The sequence below is a fragment of the Homarus americanus genome, unplaced genomic scaffold (genome assembly GCF_018991925.1).
Source record: "Homarus americanus isolate GMGI-L3 unplaced genomic scaffold, GMGI_Hamer_2.0 scaffold23651, whole genome shotgun sequence".
In the NCBI taxonomy this organism is placed as follows: Eukaryota; Metazoa; Arthropoda; class Malacostraca; order Decapoda; family Nephropidae; genus Homarus; species Homarus americanus.
In genome coordinates this window covers 887,271-913,450 of record NW_024744190.1, presented here as the reverse complement: position 1 = coordinate 913,450, position 26,180 = coordinate 887,271, and the positions used below count along the sequence as shown (strand labels likewise).

The window sequence follows — 26,180 nt, the reverse complement described above, 5'->3', positions numbered from 1 at the left end:
GTCCTGGAGAGAGAGAGAGAGAGAGAGAGAGAGAGAGAGAGAGAGAATATTACCCACAAGTCGTGACGGGATGGTACGTAAGAATAAGACAACAAGGGAGTTTAATGACAGAAAATTACCGACTTTTAAACACGACGGTGACTCGATGACTGGCGGGACGAGATGCTCCCCTTAACGAATTCTTAAACAATCTTACATTCATTTTCAACCTCCATAACTACTACTTAGAGCTCCTCTGTCTTGGGTCACTTGAAGTCACGATGCAAAGATGGCGATGGAGTTTCACTTTACCTTCTCATGGTATACAGGAGGGGAGGGGTGAGGGGAGAGGGGTGAGGGGAGGGGGGGAGAGGGGTAGAGGGGGGAGAGGGGCAGAGGGGGGAAAGGTGGAGGGGGGAGAGAAGGAGGGTGAGGGAGAGGTGTGACGAATAAAACGTGAGAGAGGAGAGAGACGGTCTAATGGGCCAGGTAGGGTGTAACGTATATCCAGGAGGCAGTGCAGTATGTGTAAACCAATGGCAAAATGTATACTAAAAGAGCTCAGTAATGTGTATGTGTGGGGAAGTGTATCTGTGTCTAGGTGTGTGTAGCGTGTGTGTGTGAGGAAGTGTGTGTGGAGTGTTTACAATTAGCTATTTCATTCCCCCTTCTACTCTTGGGTTACATCATTCTCCTGTGCCATTTCCCCCGTTTCTTATAGTTTCTGCATTCCTTAATCTCCTCTACGTAAAATAAGGGACGAGACATAGATCAAACAGGATAGAGTAATTGTCTTTGGAGTGTAAACAATGGTTGGATAGACCTAGTGGGCGATGTAGCAACCGTGGATTCTTAGGTGTTATGGACGATAGGGTGTGGCGAGAGAGGGTGTGGGCGTTTGGGTGTAAAAAAAAAAGGGTTGGGGTGTTGGTAAACGGAGAGTGGGCGTAAAGGGAGGAGTGTAGAGTGGTGTTGCTTGGGCAGTAGTGTGGGTGGAGGGTGTAAGGGTAATGGTGTAGTCACTCTTACATGAGACACACACACACACACAGTTCGTATATACCTATGTGTACTAGGATGTGTCTCAGTGACGTGTATGACTTAAGCAGCGGAGGGTAAATAAAAAGTAATATCCATTGTCCTAAAAAAAAAAAGACCTAATACAAAGAAAATCCAAATGACTTAAACAAATATAAATTACATGGGTGAACAGCAGCAGCCTGAGAGTATAGGAAGGTGTAGGAAGAGTAATGGTGAAGGAGGGTCATATGTTCTCACACATGACTACTTATGATCAAAAACAACACGTGTATCGCCCGGAGTAGCAGCAGTAGGAACAGCAGCAGCCACGGACAGAAACAACTTACTTGAACTATGACAACGCAATTTTCTGGTCCGACTTGTCTGGCTTAGCAGAGAGAGGACGGAGCGACAAGATGACCATCCCTCCGCCTCCAACTACAACTATAAACTACACGTCAGCCCTGTCACCTCCCTATTAAGTGACATTTTTTTTGTACACGTTAATTGATTTGTTTTTAGAGTCAGTGCCAGGTGACGACAATCACCTGACGGAGATGTGGATATAAGTACCGCTAGTGGCCGTCATCTTTTAGCACTCGGTTACTACATCTCTCGGACAAACTGTACTGTATATTTTTCTACCAGCGTCTGACCACACCGCTCATCGATGTTCCGGTGTTAATGAAACGATTTTTGAACAATATATTGAAATTTTTCCTTTACTATCAACTAATTCCACCTGTTTGGGCTCACTTATCAAACATTATTCCTGATCTCTAATGACTTTTATAGATTAAATATTTTAAAAACATCTAAAATAAGAGACTAATAGACATTTCTAATTTACTCACTAAAAAGTATATATTATTTTGACCGTAACAACTCCAGCGGTAACCGGATCTTTAACACCAAGGCTCCACGTACCGTATGACGTCACGTGGATCTTTAAAACCAAGGCTCCACGTACCGTATGACGTCACATGCGTCTACTTCATAGTTTGTGTTTGGTCTCGTGTAAATTGTGGTAAAACTTTGCCAAAACATCGAAATGAGTCTTCAGCACAGACAGACAGACAGACAGACAGACAGCCACACACACACACACACACACACACACGATAACTCAACAACGTAAACACACACACACATCCAACTCAAAAATAAACACACACACACACACACACACACACACACACACACCAATGCACACACACACACACGCACACACACACGCACACACACACACATACACACACACACACACACTAACTTCTCACAACCACATTTCACACCAACTCGACAAGATAATCGTGAGAGGTGGGAGCAAGAAACAGTCTTTACTCCAGCGGGATGTAAGACTAACGACCAGAGCTCCTCCCACTCCTCTATCCCTACTACCCTTCCCTCCTCCCACTCCTCCGTCCCTCTTGCCCCTCCCCCCTTCGGTCCTCTTACCCTTCCGTTCTTCCTATCTTCCCGCTTCCCACCCCTCCTTCCTCCCTCCTTTCATGTCTCAGCCTCCTCCCATCCTTCCGTCCCACAAACCCTATCCATCACTCGCTCCCCTATCCCTCTTACCGCTACGTCATTCCCTCCCACCTTGTTCATCATCTTCGGGGTTCTTCTTGTCGTATTAGTTACTTCAAGTGATCAGGATAGATGCAGGTGAGGATGGCGAGGCGGTTGTGAGCAGAACCTACTGAGGAAACTAAGGCAGTGAGAGGTACTTTTAAAACTTTCGTCGTCGCGAAGGGCAAATTTACTCATGGCACCTCCGATATGTTAGCTCTCTCTCTCTCTCTCTCTCCTAACAGTTAAAATCCATAAGCAACGCCTATCACATCTATAGCTGACAGTTACTCAGCCATTTCTCAACACCTAATGTCTTATTATACAATTCTCTTCCCCTGTTACCATTACCCATCTTTAGAATGTCACCACAAACCACCGACTTATCACAACATCAATCTCTGCCCCCCACAATTGCCACATGTCACCCACAAAAGCCACCCCTTCCACCTATAGTCCCATCCCATACCTTCAAAAGCTCTTCCTCTTCCACATTGCACCTGTAACTACGCTATACCCATCACATTAATCACTTCCACAGCCTCTACTACCTCCTACCATCACAGACTCACACTACAGCGCCCCCTACCTTCTATTGTCATAGATATGATTGGTTTTATTAATATCCTTCGTGGGGATTCGATCTTTCACAATGGGTATAGTTTCCATTAACACAGACATCTCCTCACCACCATTATCATTTGTGCATCCCATCACCACCACAACTCCCTCATCACCATCACTCCCTCACAAGTTCCTTCATTTATGCATCCCATCACAATCACTCCCTCACAAGCTCCTCCATTTAAGCTTCCCATCACCACCACTCCCTCGCAAGCTCCTTCATTTAAGCTTCCCATCACCATCACTCCCTCACAAGCTCCTCCATTTAAGCTTCCCATCATCACCACTCCCTCGCAAGCTCCTTCATTTAAGCTTCCCATCACCATCACTCCCTCACAAGCTCCTCCATTTAAGCTTCCCATCACCACCACTCCCTCGCAAGCTCCTTCATTTATGCATCCCATCACGACCACTCTCTCTTCACCTCCTCCATCCCATCACCACTCCCTCAGCTATACATTCCCTCACCTCCACTCTCTCACCAGTACCTCACTCACTACACCCCCCACAGACCAGTACTCTACTAAACAGCGTGTCCTTCCCCTCGTCAGGTACCAGAATACGATGGCGAACGGACGGACGATGTGGGACCCACTTCCCCCTAGCGAATCGGACGCCTTCAGAGTGTGACCCCAGTAGTGACCGTCCCTGCTGCAGCGACTACGGCTACTGTGGTAACTCCCCCTCCCACTGTGGCTGTCTAGACTGCATCGACTTCAGGAGTAAGTAGAATTTCAACTGTTGTGTGTATTAGTGTAAGAGAGACGTAATGCCGATTCAAGGGAATTTGCCTCATAGATTATTATCACAGGTCAGATATTTGTTTGCCCTGGAAGGTTATACGAAAAAATTATTTATATCTTAACAAAGATACTTAACCTGTGATAGTCTACAGGTGTACAAAGGTCCACCTACCTACCTACACACCTACCCGATTATCTACCTACCCACCCACTCACCTACCTACCTACCCACCGACCTACCTACCCACCTATTCATCCACGCACATAAGTACCAAACCAACACAATTTCAGGTGAAGGAGAAGGTAAGGATCCATATCTCCGAGATTTTCTTTGATGAGTAAAAACCCTCGATATAACTCGGTCTCAGCAGCAGTAGGATCCACCTCACATTGGTTCATGTGTCTGAACAGAATATTTCTTTTTAAACAAAGTCAAGAGCGAGATTGGAAGCCTTGCTGCAGTACGATCAACAGTGAAGGAAAAAATCTTGGCCTTTACAGCAACAGTGGTAGATGATTACAGGACCACCAGCCTGCAAACAAATATCATTTGTATCAAAAGTCGAGAACTTAATCCCTATATGAATGATAATTGTTTAGGAAAATAATACAAAAACATTTACGAAACTATAAAAAAATAACTATTCCTGTAGTAGATAACCAACCCAATATTTGGCTTAACAGATTTTATTTATTATTTTTTTGAGCAGTAAATGGATTCTAGGAACGAGTAGAGGTGAAGTTGTATAGTTCCCCATAAACTGTTCTGCATAAAACAACCCGACTCTTATGACCCTACAGTATGTATCTGTGTCTGGTCATATATTACGTCACCAGAAGTGTTTATGTACGTCTGGTGATCTACACATCCGGCTCTGGAGAAAAACCCTTATCGGTGCTTGTTAACTGTCACTTACATCACGGGAGAACACCAGACTCTGGGATGAGCGTCGACCAGTGTGTTACCTAACGACCCAATGACTTAATGACTTGTATAATGAACAGTAAAATGTTCATATCACCCTGGTCGAATATCCATCAGGCGATTAACTACCAGATGCCTATTAAGAGAAGATTAATAAAGAAAAATCGCACTAATCTTACTAATATCAACCAAACGGCCATCTACCTGCCAGATAACCTAAAGAAACACGTCTTACTATATACTCGTATCAACCAGACAAAAATCGACCAGATGATTAACCGAAGAAACAACAACAACAACAACGAATAATGACAGAGCATATATACGGGACGAGTTATCAGCCCGACTAACCAGATCCGGACGAATTACTGACCATCATCAATCAGCTCGGGCCTCTGGTCGCTGTGGGTCTGGAGGGGGAATCCCGTTCTTTCCCTCCCCCCTCTGCTACCGCCACCGTCGCCGCCACTACCACCACCACCACCACCATCATCGCTGCCGTCGTCGTCGTCGCCTGTTCCACCTTAGAGGTCCAATGCCCTTTGCAGGCGATTTGTAATAAAAGTTAGGAGCGTCATGATGTTGAATTGCTTGTCATTCTGATGTCATGCACAATGGTTCATAGATGGTTATTGGGGATATTGGTACATTGGCAAATGAAGGTATATTGAATTTTTAGTCGTCATGCACTGTAGCCAAGGGTTGTCTCAATATTTGGGGATCACATGAAGACCAGGCATCCCAGCTTAATATTACCTGATGATTAAACAGCCTTACGTTAAAATACCCAACCTAACTTAAGCAACACACCCTAACCTAATCCCTACAGGTAGCGTTAGGGTGTTTAATCATCAGGTGAAATAAGCTGGGATGTCTAATCTTCAGGTGTTCTATATTTTATGCAGTGTTACAGAGATGAATTGAAACTCAGAGACTGACCACACGACCATAAACAAATTCCCATCGACCTAAACTCATTATAATTTCTGAACATCACAAAATCCCTTTCTTGTCCTCTAATGTGTCGATTACAGGAGATCTGAAGTTTACGGCCATAACTCGCCTTTAAGGGAGTGTTACGAGTGACTATACAGGGATGATAGTTAATGATACAAGTCATTAAAATGTCAGAAATATGATAAAGAACCTCGTGACGAAATAATGTCTTGGGGCGTTCACGAGTCATCTTGTGAGGGTGAATTGACATCCTACTTTGACTCTTGTAAGTGAAGTCAAGACGTTTTATGATCCAGGAAAGAGATAAGTGACTTCCTTAATCAAGAAAATTTAATCCCCAAGTACTATGTGTATTGCATGTGTCACCCAGTCGGTTAACATCCATCGTGTTTTTGTTCAATCAAGAATAACAGAGCCTCAGGATATACTGTACACGTGTTCTAGGTATCACTTTCACTTTAGCTAGTTGTATCATATTGGCTCGTAGTTGTTACAAGTATCACACTCTGTTATGTAGCCTCCCGGTCAAATTTATGCCTCAGGTACCTACAGTTTCTCTCTACTTCACAATGAGTTACATCATGAAGCCTCCCAGCTAACAGGGTAAAGCCGCACACACCACATTACTGTACGTCCTTGTATGACTCTGTTACATCATACCCCGCCCCCTAAACCAGCTACACATAACTCTCCCAAACATCACTCAGCTATTCACACACGATCGCCTTCCTTCAGTCTTTATGGGTTCTCTCCTACACCGTAAATGGTCGTCAACCTTCAGATGATTGATATTTTTTCTGGGTCACGGGTGCCCTTCCCCTCCCTTCCCTCACCTCCCCAAGTCAAGTTTTTTCTCCAGGCATCATTGTGGCCACGGGAAGATCCGTCCCCATCGGCGCTCTGCTGGCCACTGCAGTCTTGAACGCGAGCGACCACCACCAGGATCCTGACGTACATACAACACACGATCTCGGGGTAGCTAAAATTATTCAAGCTTACGATCTGCAGCGACCTCGATTTAAGATGAGAGCCACTGATTGTGTACATCATTGCTTTGTCATAACAGCAGCGGGAGATTTAAGAGAGCTCAAGACCTTTCAACGAATCAGGAATGCCAATGTTGATCCCAGGGAACCCGCTTCTGGTTTTAAAAATCGGGCGCCAGAGCAGTCTGCATTGAGGTGTCAAGTGTGAGTTTGAATTGTTTGGAGAAGGATGGCGTGAGGTGGCAAGGTTTAAATCCGGGTAAGTGGGAGGTTCTTTTTGTTGCAGCATTTTACGTGTTGTAAACAAGATACAAATGCGGCCCCTAACCACTGGCGTGTTGCGTTTCTTGTTCTTGTCGGTGACTGGCCTGCAGGGAGACGGATGTACCCGTTTTCTTTCCCATTTTTTTGTTATGGCTCCAGGGGGGACACTGTTATTATAACATTACATGCTCTACTTTTATGTTCGTGTCCACTTAGGGAAGGAATTTGCTTACTGAATATGGTATTTCCCCAAGGATGGGCTTCCTCGACGAGCATATGGACGTTCAATGGTGAGATCTTGGTGTGCGATTAATATAATGAGCAATTACAGTTTTTATTAGGGAACATTTTTGTTACTTTTAAAAGTTTTATGGACCTTTTGGTTGAGGAGGGTCATGACGAGGTAGTGAGGCGAGGCCAGCTGAGTGTCCCTACTGATGCCAACTTAACGAAGGTAATTAATCAGACTTAACGCATGCACTCTATGTTGGGAGAAGTGACAGGCGTGTGTATATATATATATATATATATATATATATATATATATATATATATATATATATATATATATATATATATATATATATATATATATATATATATATATATATAAATAAGAAGCAAAGAGAATTAGAAACGTGTGAAGGTGAGGGGTGAGGCAGGACTCAGCCATCCATCATGATCATTATCACAGGGCGGGGGACACCGTGTAGGGCAGCTTGGCGGGAGAGCACCGAACGTTCTATTTTGAGGAAGATAACTCAGATACAGATCCAAATTGGGTGTTATCTTGTGAACTTTGATAAACAACCTAACCTAACCCAATCTGGAGGCGAATTCGAGTTTGGATTCTCAAACATTTACAACGTCTCGAGTGCTGCTGCTGGGCCGCCCTGACCTGGAGTGTGCTCGATTGAGGCGGACCAAATGAACCCCTGTACTGCTCGGCCGCAACCTAACCTAAATTAATCTAACGGAACCTAAACTGACTCAATCCAGACCACTGTAACATAATTATCATAACCTAGTATTACCTTAAAACCCACTCAACCTAACCCAACCTGGAATAATATAATCTAACCTAACCTAATCATTTTGGTTAGGATTACATAATTATGACTCGGGAGGACATTAGGGCTGACCATGATTCAATAAAGTTAGGTTAGGTTAGGCGCTCACTTAAACGATCAGTGAAGAGCCAAACACCTCCTCACAGATAAAGAAACTTACGCCACACTGCCCAACTTCCTGTCGTGATCTACATTATTCATTTTCTCCACAACACTGACTCGTGTTTCCTTGACAGACATGATTCACACCCGACTGAAACTTGTGTAATTTTTTCCATTTAAATTTTATTGTGTGTCGTACAAGGTGTGCTCTCAATATATATTATTTCCCATGGGATATTCACGACGACTTGTGTGATATACAGTAGTCATACAAGATATACGTTAAGTTAATGATCACTTGCATTGCATACTTTTTATTTTCTACATGACATATTTTAGATACTTAGCATGGTTAATTCCTGACCAATTGTACGATATATTCCTGGTCATGTGCACGATATATTCTTGACCTTCTCCACGACATATTCTAAATATGTTAAAGGTAATTCCCTGACGTATGTATTACATATTCCTGCTTGACATGACATTTCCCCATATCTTCTTGATCTACTTTGCACTTCCCTAGCTGCCTGCATGACACACCCTCCTCAGATCCACTACACAGATGTGTTAACTACACCAGTATTTCCTCGATTATCTCTTAACGTTTCTTGCTTATGTGACACATCTCATATTTTCCTCTTTACTGAAGCAAAAGATAGTGTAGCTATTGTAGGACTCTTGGCCAAGTGGAGATGTAGGAAAAGAATATATATATAGTTTACCCACGTTGCTACACACTAGACAGCGTCAACATCAGCAGCCCGTCTTTCCCCAGAAATCATTCAACTCCAATTATTTACGCCCGTGGCGGCTTCCTGGACTTCTCTCTTTTTCTGGATATATATACCATACATATACGCAGAATAAACATGATTCCAAGAAGAGTGGTTTTTCTTCAGTACATGGATCAGAACTATAAGAAGGGAATACAACCAAGGAAAGGGCTCAAGATGGAAATGGCTGGCGCGAGTGTGTGGAGGCCCTTTGGGTCGCACGGCGTTGGAGGCGGTAACGGTAACATTATATATCACGTGTATTACGTTTGTGGACACCTTCCTCATCATCCAGAACATTGTGAAAACTATATGGCCGGAGGGTCGAGTGTCAGCCGAGAGAGAATATGTCTAGACCTTGTCCAGACTTGTTCAGTGTGTGGAGAAAAAACAATTCCACCTACACGAGACTAACACTCACAAGACCTTGGAACGACAAAAACTCAAATCGAGGAAAGTGAAATTTTTATACGATTTTTCCCATTAACAAAATTCTGTCGGACAAGACAAAATTCAATGAATAAAAAAAATAATATAAAAATATATAACACTTCCATGTTCACCTCGGCAATCTTGGAAAAAAAAAGCCTTAATCTATAATAGGTTATTGATCAGAGACGAAGGACTTACACGACCAACACCTTGCGGACGTTACCAACCTGGAGATGGATGCATAAGGTGTCTCAAAGGTTCGTTATAAGTAATCTGTGTAACTAGGGATTTCACGTAATACCTAAAATGAAAAGTAGGGATTTCCTGTAATTACTAAAATGTACATTACATTTCATATATGAAATTCCTAGTTCCAAGGCGCGCGCGCACACACACACTCGTCCACCCAGCGAGCGACTGCGAGTGTACCTGTGGTTCACCTGGTCTCTGACAGTGAAACTCAGGTGTAATTAGGACCTAAAACTGATAATCGCGTGCAAACTATTCTTTTGGCCGTTTGTTTATTGTTTGTGGTTGAGTGGGCGTTTGTTTGTTGTTGTGTGGGCGTTTGTTTGTTGTTTGTGTTTGAGTGGGTGTTTGCTGTTTGTGGGTGTTTGTTTATTGTTTGTGGTTGTGTGGGCGTTTGTTTATTGTTTGTTGTTGAGTGGGCGTTTGTTCGTTGTTGAGTGGGCGTTTGTTTGTTGTTTGTGGGTGTTTGTTTATTGTTTATGGTTGAGTGGGTGTTTGTTGTTTGTGGGTGTTTGTGCTGTGTGGATGTTTGTGTTTGTGTTAACCCTTGTTTGTGTTAAGTGGCCGGTCGAGTGACGTTTTTCATTTTTATTGATGACTGAAGAAAACTTAATCATACTCAATAGATCCAAGACCAGACTACATGAATGAATGAATGGATGAATGGATGAATGAATGAATGAATGGATGAATGAATGGATGAATGAATGGATGAATGAAAGAGACTGAATAAATCATCATGGCATTATATCATTATTATTATAAGTCATATCTATTTCAGTATTATTATAAGTCATATCTATTTCAGTATTATCATTATTCACACTATTATTATTATTCATATCATTATTTGTATTAATATCATCATAGCTATATTAATGTTTTTACTATAAATACTGTACATATTATTACTACTATTATTATTATCATTATTATTATCATTATTAGCTGTTATTATTATTACTATTATTCTAGTTTCTGTCATATTTAAAGGTTACGTTCTCGTTCAATTCTAAACGACTTTCTGCCTAAACGTCATTCTTGCATCGTTCACTTCGAAAACCGTGTCCAAGACTGTTGTATTTTGAGTGCAACGTGTACCATAATTACTATAATTAAGCGATTGAGATAAAATTGATACACATCACAATAATTACCAGCAAGGTTATAGCCTAACTGAACCATCAGGTACCACATTAATGATTTATTTGGCCTGGATTTCATTACATGTTTACAGTATATAAGATAATTGGAATTTTACGATGATCCCACAAGAGGAGTTGGATAACCTGAAGACTAGACAACCTAACGCTAAACTAACCTAACGCAAACACTATGCTAACCTAACGCAAACACTATGCTAACCTAACGCAAACACTATGCTAACCTAACGCAAACACTATGCTAACCTAACGCTAACACTATGCTAACCTAACGCTAACACTATGCTAACCTAACGCTAACACTATGCTAACCTAACGCTAACACTATGCTAACCTAACGCTAACACTATGCTAACCTAACGCTAACACTATGCTAACCTAACGCGAACACTATGCTAACCTAACGCTAACACTATGCTAACCTAACGCAAACACTATGCTAACCTAACGCTAACACTATGCTAACCTAACGCTAACACTATGCTAACCTAACGCTAACACTGAGCTAACCTAATGCTAACACTAACCTAACCTAACACAACGCTAGCACTTACCTAACCTAACACTAATCTAACCTAACTTGAAGATTACACACCCCAGCTTATTTAACTTGAAGATTAACCCCCCTAACGCTAACCTAACTTAACCCCCCAATTAGTGTTAAGGTAGTTAGTCCTCAGGTGAAATAAGCTGGGGTGTTACTCTTCAGGTGATCCAAAAATTAATTAACAGAATACAATATAATCATTAAAAGGTATACCTGTAGGCCTAGGCAATACCTTATTAGATTCAGGTGATCCAAAAATTAATTAACAGAATACAATATAATCATTAAAAGGTATACCTGTAGGCCTAGGCAATACCTTATTAGATTAAATGTAATAATATAGATAAGAGAGAGAGAAAAACGAAGATAAAATGAGAGACAAAGAGATAAACAGGGTACATGGAGATGGTCTGATAAAGATAATTACAACAATAGAAGAGAAAATATTACAAGAGACAAACAATACTTAAACAATTAATTAAACTGAAGAAGAAGAAGAAGAAGGAGAAGAATAAGAAGAAGAAGAAGAAGGAGAAGAAGGAGAAGAATAAGAAGAAGAAGAAGAAGGAGAAGAATAAGAAGAAGACGAAGACGAAGAAGAAGAATAAGAAAGAAAGAAGCATAAGAACAAGAAGGCACACTAAGCTAAACACGCTGGTAGATATAACACGATGAGAAAAAACAAAACAACATCTCAACTGTGTAAACCAGAGACCGACAACTTGCTCACGTCCACCAATAACCGCGAAACATATAATCGCGGCAGACATTTTTCCTCTCCTTATCTCCAGCTGTACCAATACGGCCTCTTGGGGTACTTATAATGAACGCTGGAATACCGTTTATTCGTCTGGTCAAGTCGATGCCAGGTCAGTTCTTGCGAAGGAGGTTTAACTCTGTGGTTTTGTGGCTTTACAAGTCCATTTGCTTCAGTATTGCTAGGGTAAGATTTTTTTTCCCGTATGACTCACCTCCTGATATATCGCCAGATTCCGATTGTCTTTAAACAACAGCAACAGTATTATATATTTTTTTCACCCAAGTCATAAACCCCCTAATGTATCGTCCGAGACTGGTTTATTAAAACAATATTGTGAGTACAATACCTTTACGGAGGTTTAAATCAGTCTTCGTCACAAAAGGTAATTTTTTTTGTGACGAGGGAGAATATGACAACCTCTTTTTTAGGTTTTAATTCACTAGATGATCGTAAAAGCTCCACCAAAAGATACAATTACGATTGAAACTTTTCACGACCGAATGAATCCGGAGAGTGACTTTTACATTTCAATATTCGGTTGAGTGATATTTATTTTATACTCGGGTTAAAGGTGTAAGGTGAAGGCTTCCGCAGGACTCGCTCGACATTTGGGATAATTCCTATCTGTGTGTGGCATTATTCACGGAGTATCTGGGAGTAAATATTGAACGGTAAGAAACGTAACGTAATGTTTACCCGAGTCAGTTAATGAGTAGGTGTGGGTATCAAGTGGAAGGGGAGAGGGGTGAGGACAGGAGGTGAGGGAGGTGAGAGTGAGATGTGAGAGGAGATGTGGTGTGAGGGAGGCAGGTGGCTCATCAATATTTCAGACCAAGTAGAAAGTGTTTTGATGTGGGAATTCAAGGTTATCGTAGACGTCTCTTTCTTCATGTAGCTCTTGAAGACATTATACAGTTTATTCTTTTTTTTCTTTTAATCCTCAATGTTCCACCTTCCCTCTACCCCCTTCATTGTGTTTCGTCAGGACTTCAACAATTATATATTCTATGTACCTGACGTGTTTCTTGTTATAAAATTACAGACTCAGGTAGTAAGGTTATCGATAATAATAATGATTTAAACAGGAAGCTTATTGGTATTGACTTATGCATCAGGGCTTTCAGAGCACTAAGGCAGTGGAGTGTTTGTTGTTGATATTGACTCAGGCGGAAGGATTCTTGACAGTGATATTGAAAGGCAGAGGAGGTTTTAGGCCAATTTTGTTTTGACTTAGAAATGCTTTTAATATTGTGGTTAAAAAGGTTTGGTTTTATAGAATTTCTGATACTGTTGCTGAAATAGTCTGTAACATGTCATGAAATTGTTTACACTGTAGCCTGTTTTTGAGACCCTGTTGAGATGTATCGCTGGAGGTAAACAAAGTCACGAAAAACTACTTCACTTATCTTTCTTGTCCACGTTATCATAAGTTTATTCATCTTATGTTAACTATTCTTCGACGATACTTCATTTTCTCTGTCTCTTCCATTCCAGTTCATCAGAATTTATCAATTATCTCGCGAATTATTTACATGTTTTGTTAATTCATCTTTTATTACATTTCGACTCTTATCGTTGCCATTATTTTAAGAGCAGGTAATTTCGTGATATATGCAAATTTAACGACGTGTCCCCTTTACCCGTTGTTGAGTTTCCATCTTCTTACTATTGTATATTTTGTATCAGTTTCGCTTATATGGACACACACACACACACACACACACACACACACACACACACGAAAAAACAAAAATAAATGATAAATACTACAGGCACTGCATCACCATAACCAGACGTCTTCCCACACAGTAGCACCACCGATAACCCTCACCCTTCCTACTGCCTTACCTCATCACCCAGTTCTCTCACTACCAAGTTACCTCACCAGAGAAACGCCTCACCACCACAATCCTCACCATCCTCACGCTCCAGCCTCATACCTCGCCTGCCCACACGCTCTTCAGTATAAGGCACCGTTCTGAACCGACCCCATGTAATTATTTCCCGCCTGGGTGCCGACTCGTGTCACCGACCAGATCGTGGGCGTCTCTCGTGACCGGACTGCTGAGGAAGGTGGCCTGTGTGGGAGGGTGTGCACTCCAATCGTGAGTCTTGTGAAACGCTCAAAATTCTTCGGGAGCTTTGTATGAGAGAGTTTGGGCCTTATAAGCCTGAGTGTAAGAGGGGGTGTGTGTGTGTGTTTGTGTGTGTTTTGGGAACGGAGGCACACAATTACTACTTCACCTGATAAGTTTGTCCTGTTACGGCGCATGAGATGTATTTAATGCATACCTCGTCTATTGTATTCAGGGAACCAGTGGTCAATAAACCCAATTTTTAGAAATAACTCACAAATCATCCTTATTATTTATTATATCCATTACTATTATCACTATTAACACCATTATACTTATTCTTTTGTCTCCTATACTATTTCATTTTATCAGGTTTCATTCTTTGACCAAAACAGACACATGCCATAAACTATACCTTACTTAGCTCTTCGCTAGTCATAAAGACGATTTCCATAATGTCAATCTACACCCACTCACACCTCCTTCACCTCTACAGTATATCCACCCAACACACGTGAGGTATGTACATCCAGATGACAATACTTTCGAGTTGACTGAAATAAAATCTATGAAGCGACTGTATCAACGCTCCATATTCAACAAACTACACCTAACTCTCTCAACTCTTTGACACATTTCCGATATCCTGTTCACAAGACCAAGTATTCATAGCAGGATATTATCAGCCTCCATCGCTAACTTTGGAAAGCAGGCGACAATGGGACGTGTAACTCGTGGCAAGAAAGGTGAGTGTTCGCTGCCTCATCATACGTTTGTCGAGGCGGCTTTGCTTATACCCGATTATGCCATAACTGGCTTATGTGGCGATGGGGCAATATGGAGATTGGGTGACATAACAGCCTCCGAGGACTCTCACATCCGGGATTTTATTATTTCGTGGGGTTACGTTACGGCGGGGCGATGTTGTAGCAACGCCTGAGTGATAACACTGTACACCGAGATTATACAACGTCTAGACCAGCCTACACCCAGGAACAACATCTGAATACTAGGCGTAAATTATGTTGCATCAGGAGAATACAACAGCCAAGAGATAAAACAATAAAATAATTCAACAACAATAGTCTCTTCCATCAGGATAATACAACACTCCAGTAATAAAAGAACTTGATCAACCTGCAGCTGCATAATGCAACAGAGTTACGACATTTCTGGACCGTTCAGCATATAAAAAATACAACTGCTGTGTAATACAACATTAATATTCTGTAACACCATGACTATGTACCTTTAGAGTAAAGCAATGGCTGACTCAGGAGTCTCTAAGGTTTACATAATAACATTCCTCCTAACTGAATAACTTAACTTAACATACAACACAAATATTCACAATAAAAAAAAAATACAGAGATTTACCTGAACTAGATACGTAAGCTTTCCATCCAGTCTAATGACAATCTAACTTAATTTAACCAAACCAAATCATTCTGGGACTCCCATAGACAGTGAAGGTGAACTGAGTCACTGTAATAGAGGCTGCCATTACTGTGACCAAGAACTGTATCTATACCTTTTTATATTATGTATGTATGTATAAAATCGTTTAATTTGACTTATATTATCATTATATCGAACCAACACAGCACTAGAAGGGGTGAGGGAGGGAAAAGGGCCAAGAGTTGTCTACCTACTGTCCCTCAGGTGATACAATAACAGGTATGAACTACCCGCTCAACACCTGAAGGGGGAGTGAGGTGTACTGACGGTGGTGATGGACGAGGGTGTTTGGCTGTAGGATTTGACTCATGAATATAGTACAGTATGTTTATAGATGTGGTATAGGTATCGTTATTTGAATATGGTGATAGTTATATTAAAAAAAATGCTTTTTTAGGAAAAATATGGAGACATAGGGTCACCTGAAGATTAAGCACCCTAATTTATTTCACCTGCTGATTAAACACCCTAACGCTCTCTAACCTAGCTTATAATATCCTAACCTAACCTATATTTACCTAGCCTAACCTAATCTAACCTAACCTATTCTAACCACACCTATTTTACCTATTCTAGCCTAACCTAACCTAAAACTAATATAACGTAAACTAAATTATTGGATTTCTGGACATTTTCTGGTTGACTGAGTTACTTGTGGTTGAGTGAGGGTAATGTTGAGTACCTGTAGAGTCAATTATATTTGAAGTTGTGTACAAGTGATGGCACACGAACACCCATATCACCTGCGCCTTAATTCCTAACGTGTGTATCTCAGTAATGATACAAATTATGTTCGTGAGCATTGGGGGTTACCTCTACCACCAACCCTCATTGCTAACATCCCCCCGCCCTCTCTCTCTCTCTCTCTCTCTCCTTCAAAAGATAATAAGTCACAAGCTCACCCTGTACTCCTAAGACAAAGTCGCATCTATAAATAAGGACGCAAGCATGTTAGTCACTTTCACTACTTCATCCTTGGGAGTTGTGCCGTAGGGAGACAAACGCGTCCGGATCCCTGCACTGGCCCTGACTTAATCAATTCATCACTATCACGGAAACGTAAACCACGAGGACGTACGCAGTTACTCTCGACTGATACGATAAATTCTTCTTTCTCAACGGCAATTATTTCATAAATCTGATCCAAATCCTTGTCAACGGATTTTAATATTAAATTTGCATAATTACATTACAAGAATCTATAGTCAGTATCTAATCTTGTTGCTTCTGGGTTATAATTACGGGGTAATTTATAAGAAGTACTAGACTTTAAAGTAATGCCCTCTCTCGTGTCTCAATTGTTGCTTGCACCTTGCTTGCAATCAGAACAACAACTTTGAACACTTGCAAGTATATAAATATCATGGAGTAATTTCACTGTCTCTATATCCCGGTTTGCTTGTCTATTAAGACTGGTTGTTGTGCTAGACTATTCGTACAGCATTACATTAATTAATCTAAAGGCTGTTGAAATAAATGTCTTTGGCTCTCCCTAGGTGGTCAAGCCAGTAACAATGTTTATATGTTGGTGATATTTAAATACGTATAAAATAATTCTTTTACCGAATGTGTTAGAATGTTTATACCATTAATTTTGTAGATATTTAGATTATATTTATTCTAATGTGTATATTAGAGCGTCTACACCATTGGTTTTTATTAACAAGTATAAATTTTACTCCTTTTTTTTCATATCTATCACTTCTGAAATAACGACTTAAGTTACCTTTTATGCCACAATTCCGGTTTCATTAAATAAATATAATTCGACATATTTTCCTTGTTATACGCGATGATATTTCTTAAATTAAATATTTCCTGAGTTATATATAATTATCATTCTTATAATCATCAGTAATAAGTTTGTCGTCGATATAAAAATCAAACGTGAAACAACCTGTACAATGAAACCTCCATATAACGGACTTCTCTCTCCATATAATCCGTTAGTTGGGGGTTTCATATCTAACGGACCTTTGATATAACGGACTTTCACCTCAATCTAGTTCGTTAGATGGAGGTTTCATATCTAACGGACCTTTGATATAACGGACTTTCACCTCTATCTAGTTCGTTAGTTGAAGGGGTCATATCTAACAGACCCTTGATATAACGAACTTTCACCTCTATCTAGTTCGTTAGATGGAGGGGTCATATCTAACGGACCCTGGATATAGCGGACTTTCATCTCTGTATATTTCGTTAGATGGAGGTTTTACTGTCAGTCTCTCCCTTAGAAGACCAGAAAACCTCGTAAACAAATACCCTCGTCAGACACACTCAGTATGGCCAGTCCACAATATAACTCAGCTGGACACAAGATCTGATACTGAGCTGTGTTACATCTTGGTTAGGTTAGGAGTGGTTTGGTTAGGTTAGGTTTGGTTTGGTTAAATAGGTTTGGTTTGGTTAGGTTAGGTTTGGTTTGCTTAGGTTAGGTTTGTATATATGTAATGGATAACACGAGAGAGAGAAACTCATTCTTCATTTCCTCACTCACTCACATATCGGCGTTTTTTGTCACCTTAAATTCACGCTTTATTTTTTACCCCCCACGTAACCACCAACAGCCATGAGAAGGAGAGAGGAAATGAAGACTGGAAGCTGAGACGTGAATACCAAGAATCTTTCGTCCCAAGACGGTAGACAGACCCTTATATCAACATCACATAAGGCACATATTCCAGACCCCATTATTTTTTATAATATGTATACACACACACACACACACACACATCGCGTGAACATCCTGGTTGTGTTGCGGATACAATTACATCAGCTGGAAACAAAAGCGAAGCGGGTTGCGTCACCTTGAAGTCCCCTCCCCTCCCTCCATTTGGCGTCCGTCTGACATGGGTTGATGGACGTGAGGTGCAGTGCTTCCTTCTTCCCGCTGGCTTGGGATGGCGTGAAGTATGAGAGAGAGAGAGAGAGAGAGAGGGGGGGGGGGTAAATGGCACTATAACACCAAATTATCTGAAATTAGTCGCGGCGTTCTTATTCTGTTAAATACGAAAGGTCGGTGGTGGAGAAAGCCAGAAAGAAAGATATCACCAATCATAATCTCTAAAGCTAGATTGAATGTGTCTACTATTTTTCTCTTACATTCATTCATTCATTCATTCAATCATCCATACAATTCATTCAGCCTTTTCCAACTATGGTGTTGGGTGGAAGGACAGTCCCTGACCTACTGATATCGTTGGATTCAGCTACTTGTGGGTTACCAGCGTCGGCAAACCCAACCTGATTGTATATTCATTTATCTTCGAGTTTTCAAGGGGTAGTGTAAAGGGAGAGAAGCTGTAATCCTTCCCTACGGTTGGGAATAAGACATATAACCATTCACTAGAAGGTGACCACTACACCTGAGCTACAAGTGTCACTATACATGAATCTTAAAATTTTTGGAAAAGTGTAAAAGACAGACACAAGTTTCTCGACTCTTCCATATGAAACCTTCATGACTCGTGAAACTTTATACAAACGATACTTTATATTCAGCCAATGATGAACAATACAAGAGGAACAAAACCTACTCGAGGTCTCAACTCTGAATAGGATACGTCACACAGTCCCCTTGAGAACTGAGATTATCTTTGAGGACCTTGATCTGATTCCCACAAGAAGGTGAATTAGCGTAACGTTATTTCTCACGTTTATGGAATTCAAATAATGACCGGATTATACTGTGTTCCTCTCCGTGTAATTCTGGCGTTATCGTGGATAAAAACACACGGTCACCAACGAAGTCGTATTGCGGCGCAGACACTGTGTATTCATGGTCAGTAAGGAACAGGGATATTCCAAGTCTATCTCTCAAAGTTCTCGAGGTGGCGGGAATAACGTGCTTCTCAAACTTGCACGAAGACAATACTCGGCCGTATAGGATGTTTGTACAGATGGGCTCCACCCCGTGTGTAAAACTGCCTGGTGTGGACAGGGAGCATTCATGTGGTGTTAATCATCTTACTCCCTTCTTTATAGCGACCTTACCCATGGGAGGTCTTCTCTGACACCTTCATTACTGCAGTATCGAAAATGATATCACACTTATTGTAATACCTTGAAAATAACTGTGACAGTGACATCATTAACCCCTGAGCATTACGTCCAAATTTAATGAGTATGCTTTACATAGAATTACTCACTCCCAGGTAATTGGTGACCCAAACAGACTTCACAGCAAACTAACAGTACAAATCGGATTACCGAATAAACAAAATCATATATCGAGCCAAGAATTACAGATAGACACTATATGAAAAAAGTTTCTCTTACACGAACTGTTAAACCTTTGGACGGTTCCTTATAAAGACAGAATATATACCTGGGAATCACCTATCAACGAGAATATTCATTGATACTAATAAGGTTTCTTACCTCACAACAATCCCGCCACTGATGCAAAGAACGGCTCTACGTCTTTACTTTAGCGAGTAAGACTTAACAGATGAAACATTGACTCAGACGGTAACACAAGTGATCACCAGACCTTGTTTCCGGGGAACATTTAGAACCTTATCCTTGAAATGGCTTCAGTTCTCCTCTCGCTATGAAATAATTCTGACAGGCGAGACATTTACTCTGACTGCAACGGAATTTATATCAGAAACGTTGATATTTTCATGATTTTATTTTTTTGTTTCACTTAAAAAGTCACTTGGGGGATGTACCTCAGAGCTGCCGACATTTATCACAGTGACTTCATCTTGTGGGAGTCAAGGCCATCAATATACAGCTGCTGGGAGGTGAGTGTATGACGTAAATTTGAGAAGCCTTATACCCAGGTGTAAGACAGGTGTTTCAATCATTATCGGCAGGTGCAAGGTACAGGTATAACATGAATTATGTCCACACACACACAAGTTAAACGTTTCGATGGTGTTTTAAAGGTATCATATCAATACTGAGTGTAATTACTGGTATAAAAGTGTCAGGCGATATTTTTTTTTTTTACAGATTTTTTTACAAAGAAAGAAACGATTAACTGAACAAAATTAAGGAAACTCAATGCGGGTCATGTAAGGTAAGGATGATGGAGGCAGGAGCTGACGCTGCGTGTAGCTTCTGAGCATATCTGTACCTCCCCAACTGACCTACTGTTTTCTGACCATTTTTGTCGTCGTCCTCAACAACCGTTACAATTTGTGCTGGTTGACAGGTTCATTCCGCTACACTGGAGAATCAATTGACCTTTTTATTTTATTTTTAATGCATGTCGGAATCTAATCCCGACTATCGAAAAAAAAAACCTGGCCGTTAACTTACCAATGAGGTGGCGTGACTCAACAACCATCAACAAACGCAATAATTACACAGGAGGACATAACTCATAAAATATTCTAAAGCATCATACATAAAGGATAAGAATCAGATAAAATAGTTCCGCGGTGATGATATAGATGGTGAACGTGTACAGGTTGGCACGATGGCTCTTGATTGGTTGAATAAAGTAAACATTGGGATAGAATACGTAGATACTTAACGTGTTTTACTCGCCATATAGACATAAAGGAGACATACATATATACCAATGATTAAATAAAAGCTATGATAGACACCAGACTCTATTAGGCTTATATATATATTACTAAATAAATCAGCGTAAATTACCTATTATAAATTACTCATGCACATCAATGGTTTACCTTATTGACTGGCGTATATAGAACTAATTAACGTGATGCATAGGTGAAAAAAAATGGTCAATGGGTCTAACACAAAACTGAAGTACGCTATTTACTGGTATTATTTTCCCCGTTAATTTGGGTTAATTGGTGACGTATACCTGAGAACCCGCAGTTGTTGTATTCAGGTGGTTAAATCATCGTACTCAAGCGTTTATCACCGTACTCAATGGGTTGAATCATCGTACTGAAGCGTTTATCATCGTACTCAAGGGTTTGAATCAATGTACTCAAGCGTTTATCATCGTACTCAAGGGGTTAAACCATGTACTCAAGCGTTTATCATCGTACTCAAAGGGTTAAAGCATCATACTCAAGCGTTTATCAATGTACTCAAGCGTCTATCATCGTACTCAGGGGGGGTTAAATCATCATACTCAAGCGTTTATCATCGAATCATCGTACTCAAGCGTTTATCATCGTACTCAAGGGGGTGAATCATCGTACTCAAGAGGTTAAATCATCGTATTCAAGAGGTTAAATCATCGTACTCAAGAGGTTAAATCATCGTACTCAAGAAGTTAAATCATCATCCTCAAGCGTTTATCATCGTAAGACAACAAAAATAACAATAGCAACAACTCACAACATTGACACTACAATAATAGCCGACCTACAACGATAGCCGACCTACAATGATAGCCGACCTACAATGATAGCCGACCTCATTGTGTTGAACAGACGACCCAGGACCTTCAGCGGCCTTGGAGGGAGCAGATGGGGAGGGGAGGGAAGGGGGAGAGAGGGAGGGGGCAGTGGAAGGGGAAGGGAGTGAGGAGAGGGGCAGAGGGAAAGGCGAATGGGAAGGGAGAGAGGAGGAGAGGGGAAGAGGTGAATGATGGAGAGAAAATGGGAAGGGGGATGATTCAAGTCAGGAGCTAATGGGGAAGAAGGGGATGGGGGGGGATGGGACACGAGAGAGGGGAAGGGTAGAGGGGGAGGTAAATGGGTAAGAGAGGGAGGAGAAAAGGGAAGGGAAGGGAAGGGAAGTCGTGTATGGCAGGAGGTCCACTTCTGCCATCCATTTTTTGCCAACACACATAAAGGAATATGAATGGCGGTGTCTGTTTTTGTGTTAGTCATGACCAGGTGAGGCACAACCAGACGGCGTGTGTGTGTGTGTGTGTGTGTGTGTGTGTGTGTGTGTGTGTGTGTGTGTGTGTGTGTGTGTGTGTGTGTGTGTGTGTGTGTGTGTGTGGACTGACTTGCTTCTCCTTCTGTATGTAAGTAGGTTTTTTTCCTGGTCTGTTTACATTAGCTCATGAGAAAATTAAGTCATATATATTCAGATCATCACGTGATGTAAGCTTGAACCAAAAGAAATATTGGGTGTGAGTTTTCATTACAGGATGTGAGAGGAAGAAGGAAAGAAGGAGGGAGGAAGAGGAGGAGGAGAAGGGAGAGGAGGAGGAGAAGAGGGAGGAGGAGGAGGAGGAGAAGGAAGAGGAGGAAAGAAGAGGAGGAGGACGAAGAGGAGGAGGGAGGAAGAAGAGAAAAGGAAGAAGAGGAGAAGGAGGAGAAGGAGGAGGAAAGAGGAGGAGGAGGAGGAGGAGGAGGAGGAGGAGGAGGAGAAGAAGAAGGAGGAGGAAGAAGAGGAGGAGGAGGAAGAAGAGGAGGAGGAGGAAGGAAAGGGAGGAGAAGGAAGAGAAGGAAAAGGACGAGGAAGAGGAAGAGGAGGAGGAAGAGGAGGAGGAGGAAGAAAAGGAGGAGGAGGAGGAGGAGGAAGAAGAAGAGGAGGAGGAGGAGAAGAGGAGGAGGAGGAAGAAGAGGAGGAGAAGGAAAGGGAGGAGGGAAGAGAAGGAAAAGGACGAGGAGGAGGAGGAGGAGGAGGAGGAGGAGGAGGAGGACTGCGCACCGTGAAGAGTATTTTAAACAACGATCAGAGGTTTTTTGTTTTAGTTTAACAAATTTATTAACAAAACTTGGAGTACAGTTGGGGGGGGGGGCGTTATGTACAGCGATACTGTATTACTATACTATACCAGGTAACTGTTATTAAGGTATTGTGGGATGACAAACTGAATCACGGCTTCAGTTTATCAAGAATTAGACTTACCAGACAGTGAGGAGTAAGGGAAAGTATTGGTATTTAGTCTGCCAAGGAGTCAAGTGGTCTACGCAGAGAAAAACTCGTATTACAGTAAAAACCAAGATTCTGAGAAACGCAGGCATACTGAACAATTAGACCAGCTCCTTTCTGGCGGCTGCACCCAGGCACACCCATGTCGATAGTCCCTTACACACACACACACACACACACACACACACACACATTCCCAACAAACAATACCAAATCTGACCTCTAACTCTCACCTGTGACCTTGATTCGTGATAATGAACCTTCCAACCTTTACCTGTATAGATAAAAGACACCTGTTCTGGCTAGTTACTTACTCAGGCAGACAAACGTATTAACTTAACGGGAATACTGATAAAAAACACGAATTAATATTATATGATAATTAATCCAACAACAAATGATTGAAAGATTATGTGAATTAGACCTGCCCCACCCAGCTTATTTCACCTGATGACTAAACACACTAACCTAACCAAGCTGACCTAACCAAACTTAAACTAACACCTAATCCTAACCTAATCCCATCAGGTATAATCAGGGTGTTTAATCATTAGGAAAAAAAGAAGCTGGGGTGCTTAATCTTCGCGTGATCCAATATTAAATACTACATAACCTAAAACTACAAACAACAACTTTACACACTCATATTAATTACTACTTAAAAAGGCAATAACAATTACTTAAAAATACCTTAAATTAAAAAGTCGAGTATAAAAATGTAACCTTACTTTCACGAGCATAGAGAACACGATTTACATAAGAACACCTGGACAGTATTATAAGTGTACCCCTCCGAGGTACTGTACGCCAGGTATTGAGGTGAGAATGGATCTAAAGCCAGCCTGGGTACCAGTCGATAGATAATCGTTCTCGTTGTCACCATCTGGTACCGTCTGGCTTCATCTGGTACCGTCTGGCTTCATCTGGTACCGTCTGGCTCTATCTGGCACCTTCTGGCACAACCTGGCACCGTCTGGTATATCATGTGGCACAACCTAGCACCGCCTGTCATCATCTGGCAACATGTCACCGTCTGGCTCCATCTGTCACCAACTGACAACGTCTGTCACCATCTGGCTCCATATTGAACCATCTGTCACCATCTGGCACCGCCTGTCACCTTTACAGTGAAAGTATACGTGGCTCAGTGATGCAATTTAACTGAGAGGCCAGGGAAGCGGGTGAGCGGTACTTGAGCTTAGTGAAATATATACGATTTGACTTACTGTAATAAATGTCATAAACATCAAGACAATAAACGGAGATAAAGAAATATGACAAAGCCATTTTATATGTTATCTTCAATGTTTAATGCACTGTAAATATTATTTTTTGTTTCATGATTTTGCATGTTTTCTTGACGGTGTGTATGTGTGTGTGTGTGTGTGTGTGTGTGTGTGTGTGTGTGTACAGGGTGGTGTAATGCATCTAGTGTGGCAGCATTATGTTAGTGTTAAGGTGCAGGCACTGCTTGCTTCCTCTCGCTTTCAGCTACCGCTGCTGGCTAGCCCTCGTGGCGAACAGGAAAACAACTTGCCTAAGTCTTCTCCTGCCAATACACAGCCTCTTCACCATCAAGACTCCTGCTGTGTCTCCTCGTGGCAACACACGGTAACTGGGTGCCTCGTGAGCCCAGGCTAGACCAACAAGGGATCTCGGAGAAGCAGTGGGCCCCAGAGGGATGGCACATAGGCCCACTGGCATGTGGACACGTTCTGGCGCCTACCAACCACTGCCCCGCTGCCTTGCGGATGAACCTTGGTAGGTAATAAGGCTGCAGGAGTAAATCCCAAACGAAAAAGCTGTGGTGGAGCCCCGCACCAGGCAGACGTGCTTTCAGAGCTCCAACAAGACCCCAACGGCGGTATAGGCGGAAGAGGTGACCAACATAGAAGCCCAATGACTACACCGGCGGACGAAGGCAATGCCTGATGGACAGGCTACTAAGGCGAAACCCAATAAAATGGGCTATCGGCAGTCCACTACAACTCTCCTTTTCCCCAGTCACTGGAACACTTGCACCACTGGATCAGGAAAAGGGAGAGCCAAGATGTGAAGTTGCAGTCTGCGCTCCTGCCTCACCACATAAATCAACTCACGCACAGCCATCATCCAGCTCATCATACTTCTCATCATCATCAAATCCCTATACCCCCAAAAGTCCTATCGTGACGGACGAGTGGCGACGGGGACAGGCAAAGATGACTGCCGGGAGTCTCTAGTCACAACTCTGCACATGGGTGGCACAGATACGATGGTCGTTTATGCACTGGATCTAGGCAGCAGTACAATCCGGTCCTGTCTGTGCGACTGAGCAGCCTTTTCGAAGAGTCACTCTGCTCACTCCACATGGGGAGGGGGCTAGAAAAGGTGTCCTAAACATAGCCTGCCTAAAGAACCAACCTGATTGGGCAACCGCACCCAGTAAGGTCATCCTTATGCGGTCGAAAACACAATTATAATTTCAGGTCAAAACAAAAACAAACTACACAACCTCTTATGGTCGCTGCATGGAATGCAGCGACCTAGTGGCCCTAGTGGCAAAAGAGCTGGCTATGTATAACATCGACACAGCAGCCAATAGTGAGTCCCGACTCCCAGACGAGGGTCGACTCACAGAACGGGGGTCTGGCTATACCTTCTTCTGGAAGGGCAAGCCTGCTGCAGAGAGAAACTGCATTTATGGAATTGGCTTTGCCATCCGCCAG

The 26,180-nt window shown here is 41.8% G+C and overlaps 1 protein-coding gene across 2 annotated transcripts in view; it reads left to right on the top strand.

Moving 5' to 3' along the window:
- Nucleotides 1–26,180, top strand: part of LOC121877654 (neuropilin-2-like) — a 116,088-nt gene that overhangs the window by 71,485 nt on the left and 18,423 nt on the right. For both annotated transcript variants that reach the window (XM_042383463.1, XM_042383462.1), the window contains one exon: nt 3,747–3,917. In XM_042383463.1, the coding sequence (XP_042239397.1) occupies nt 3,747–3,917 (171 nt within the window). The remainder of the gene's footprint in view (nt 1–3,746; nt 3,918–26,180) is intronic.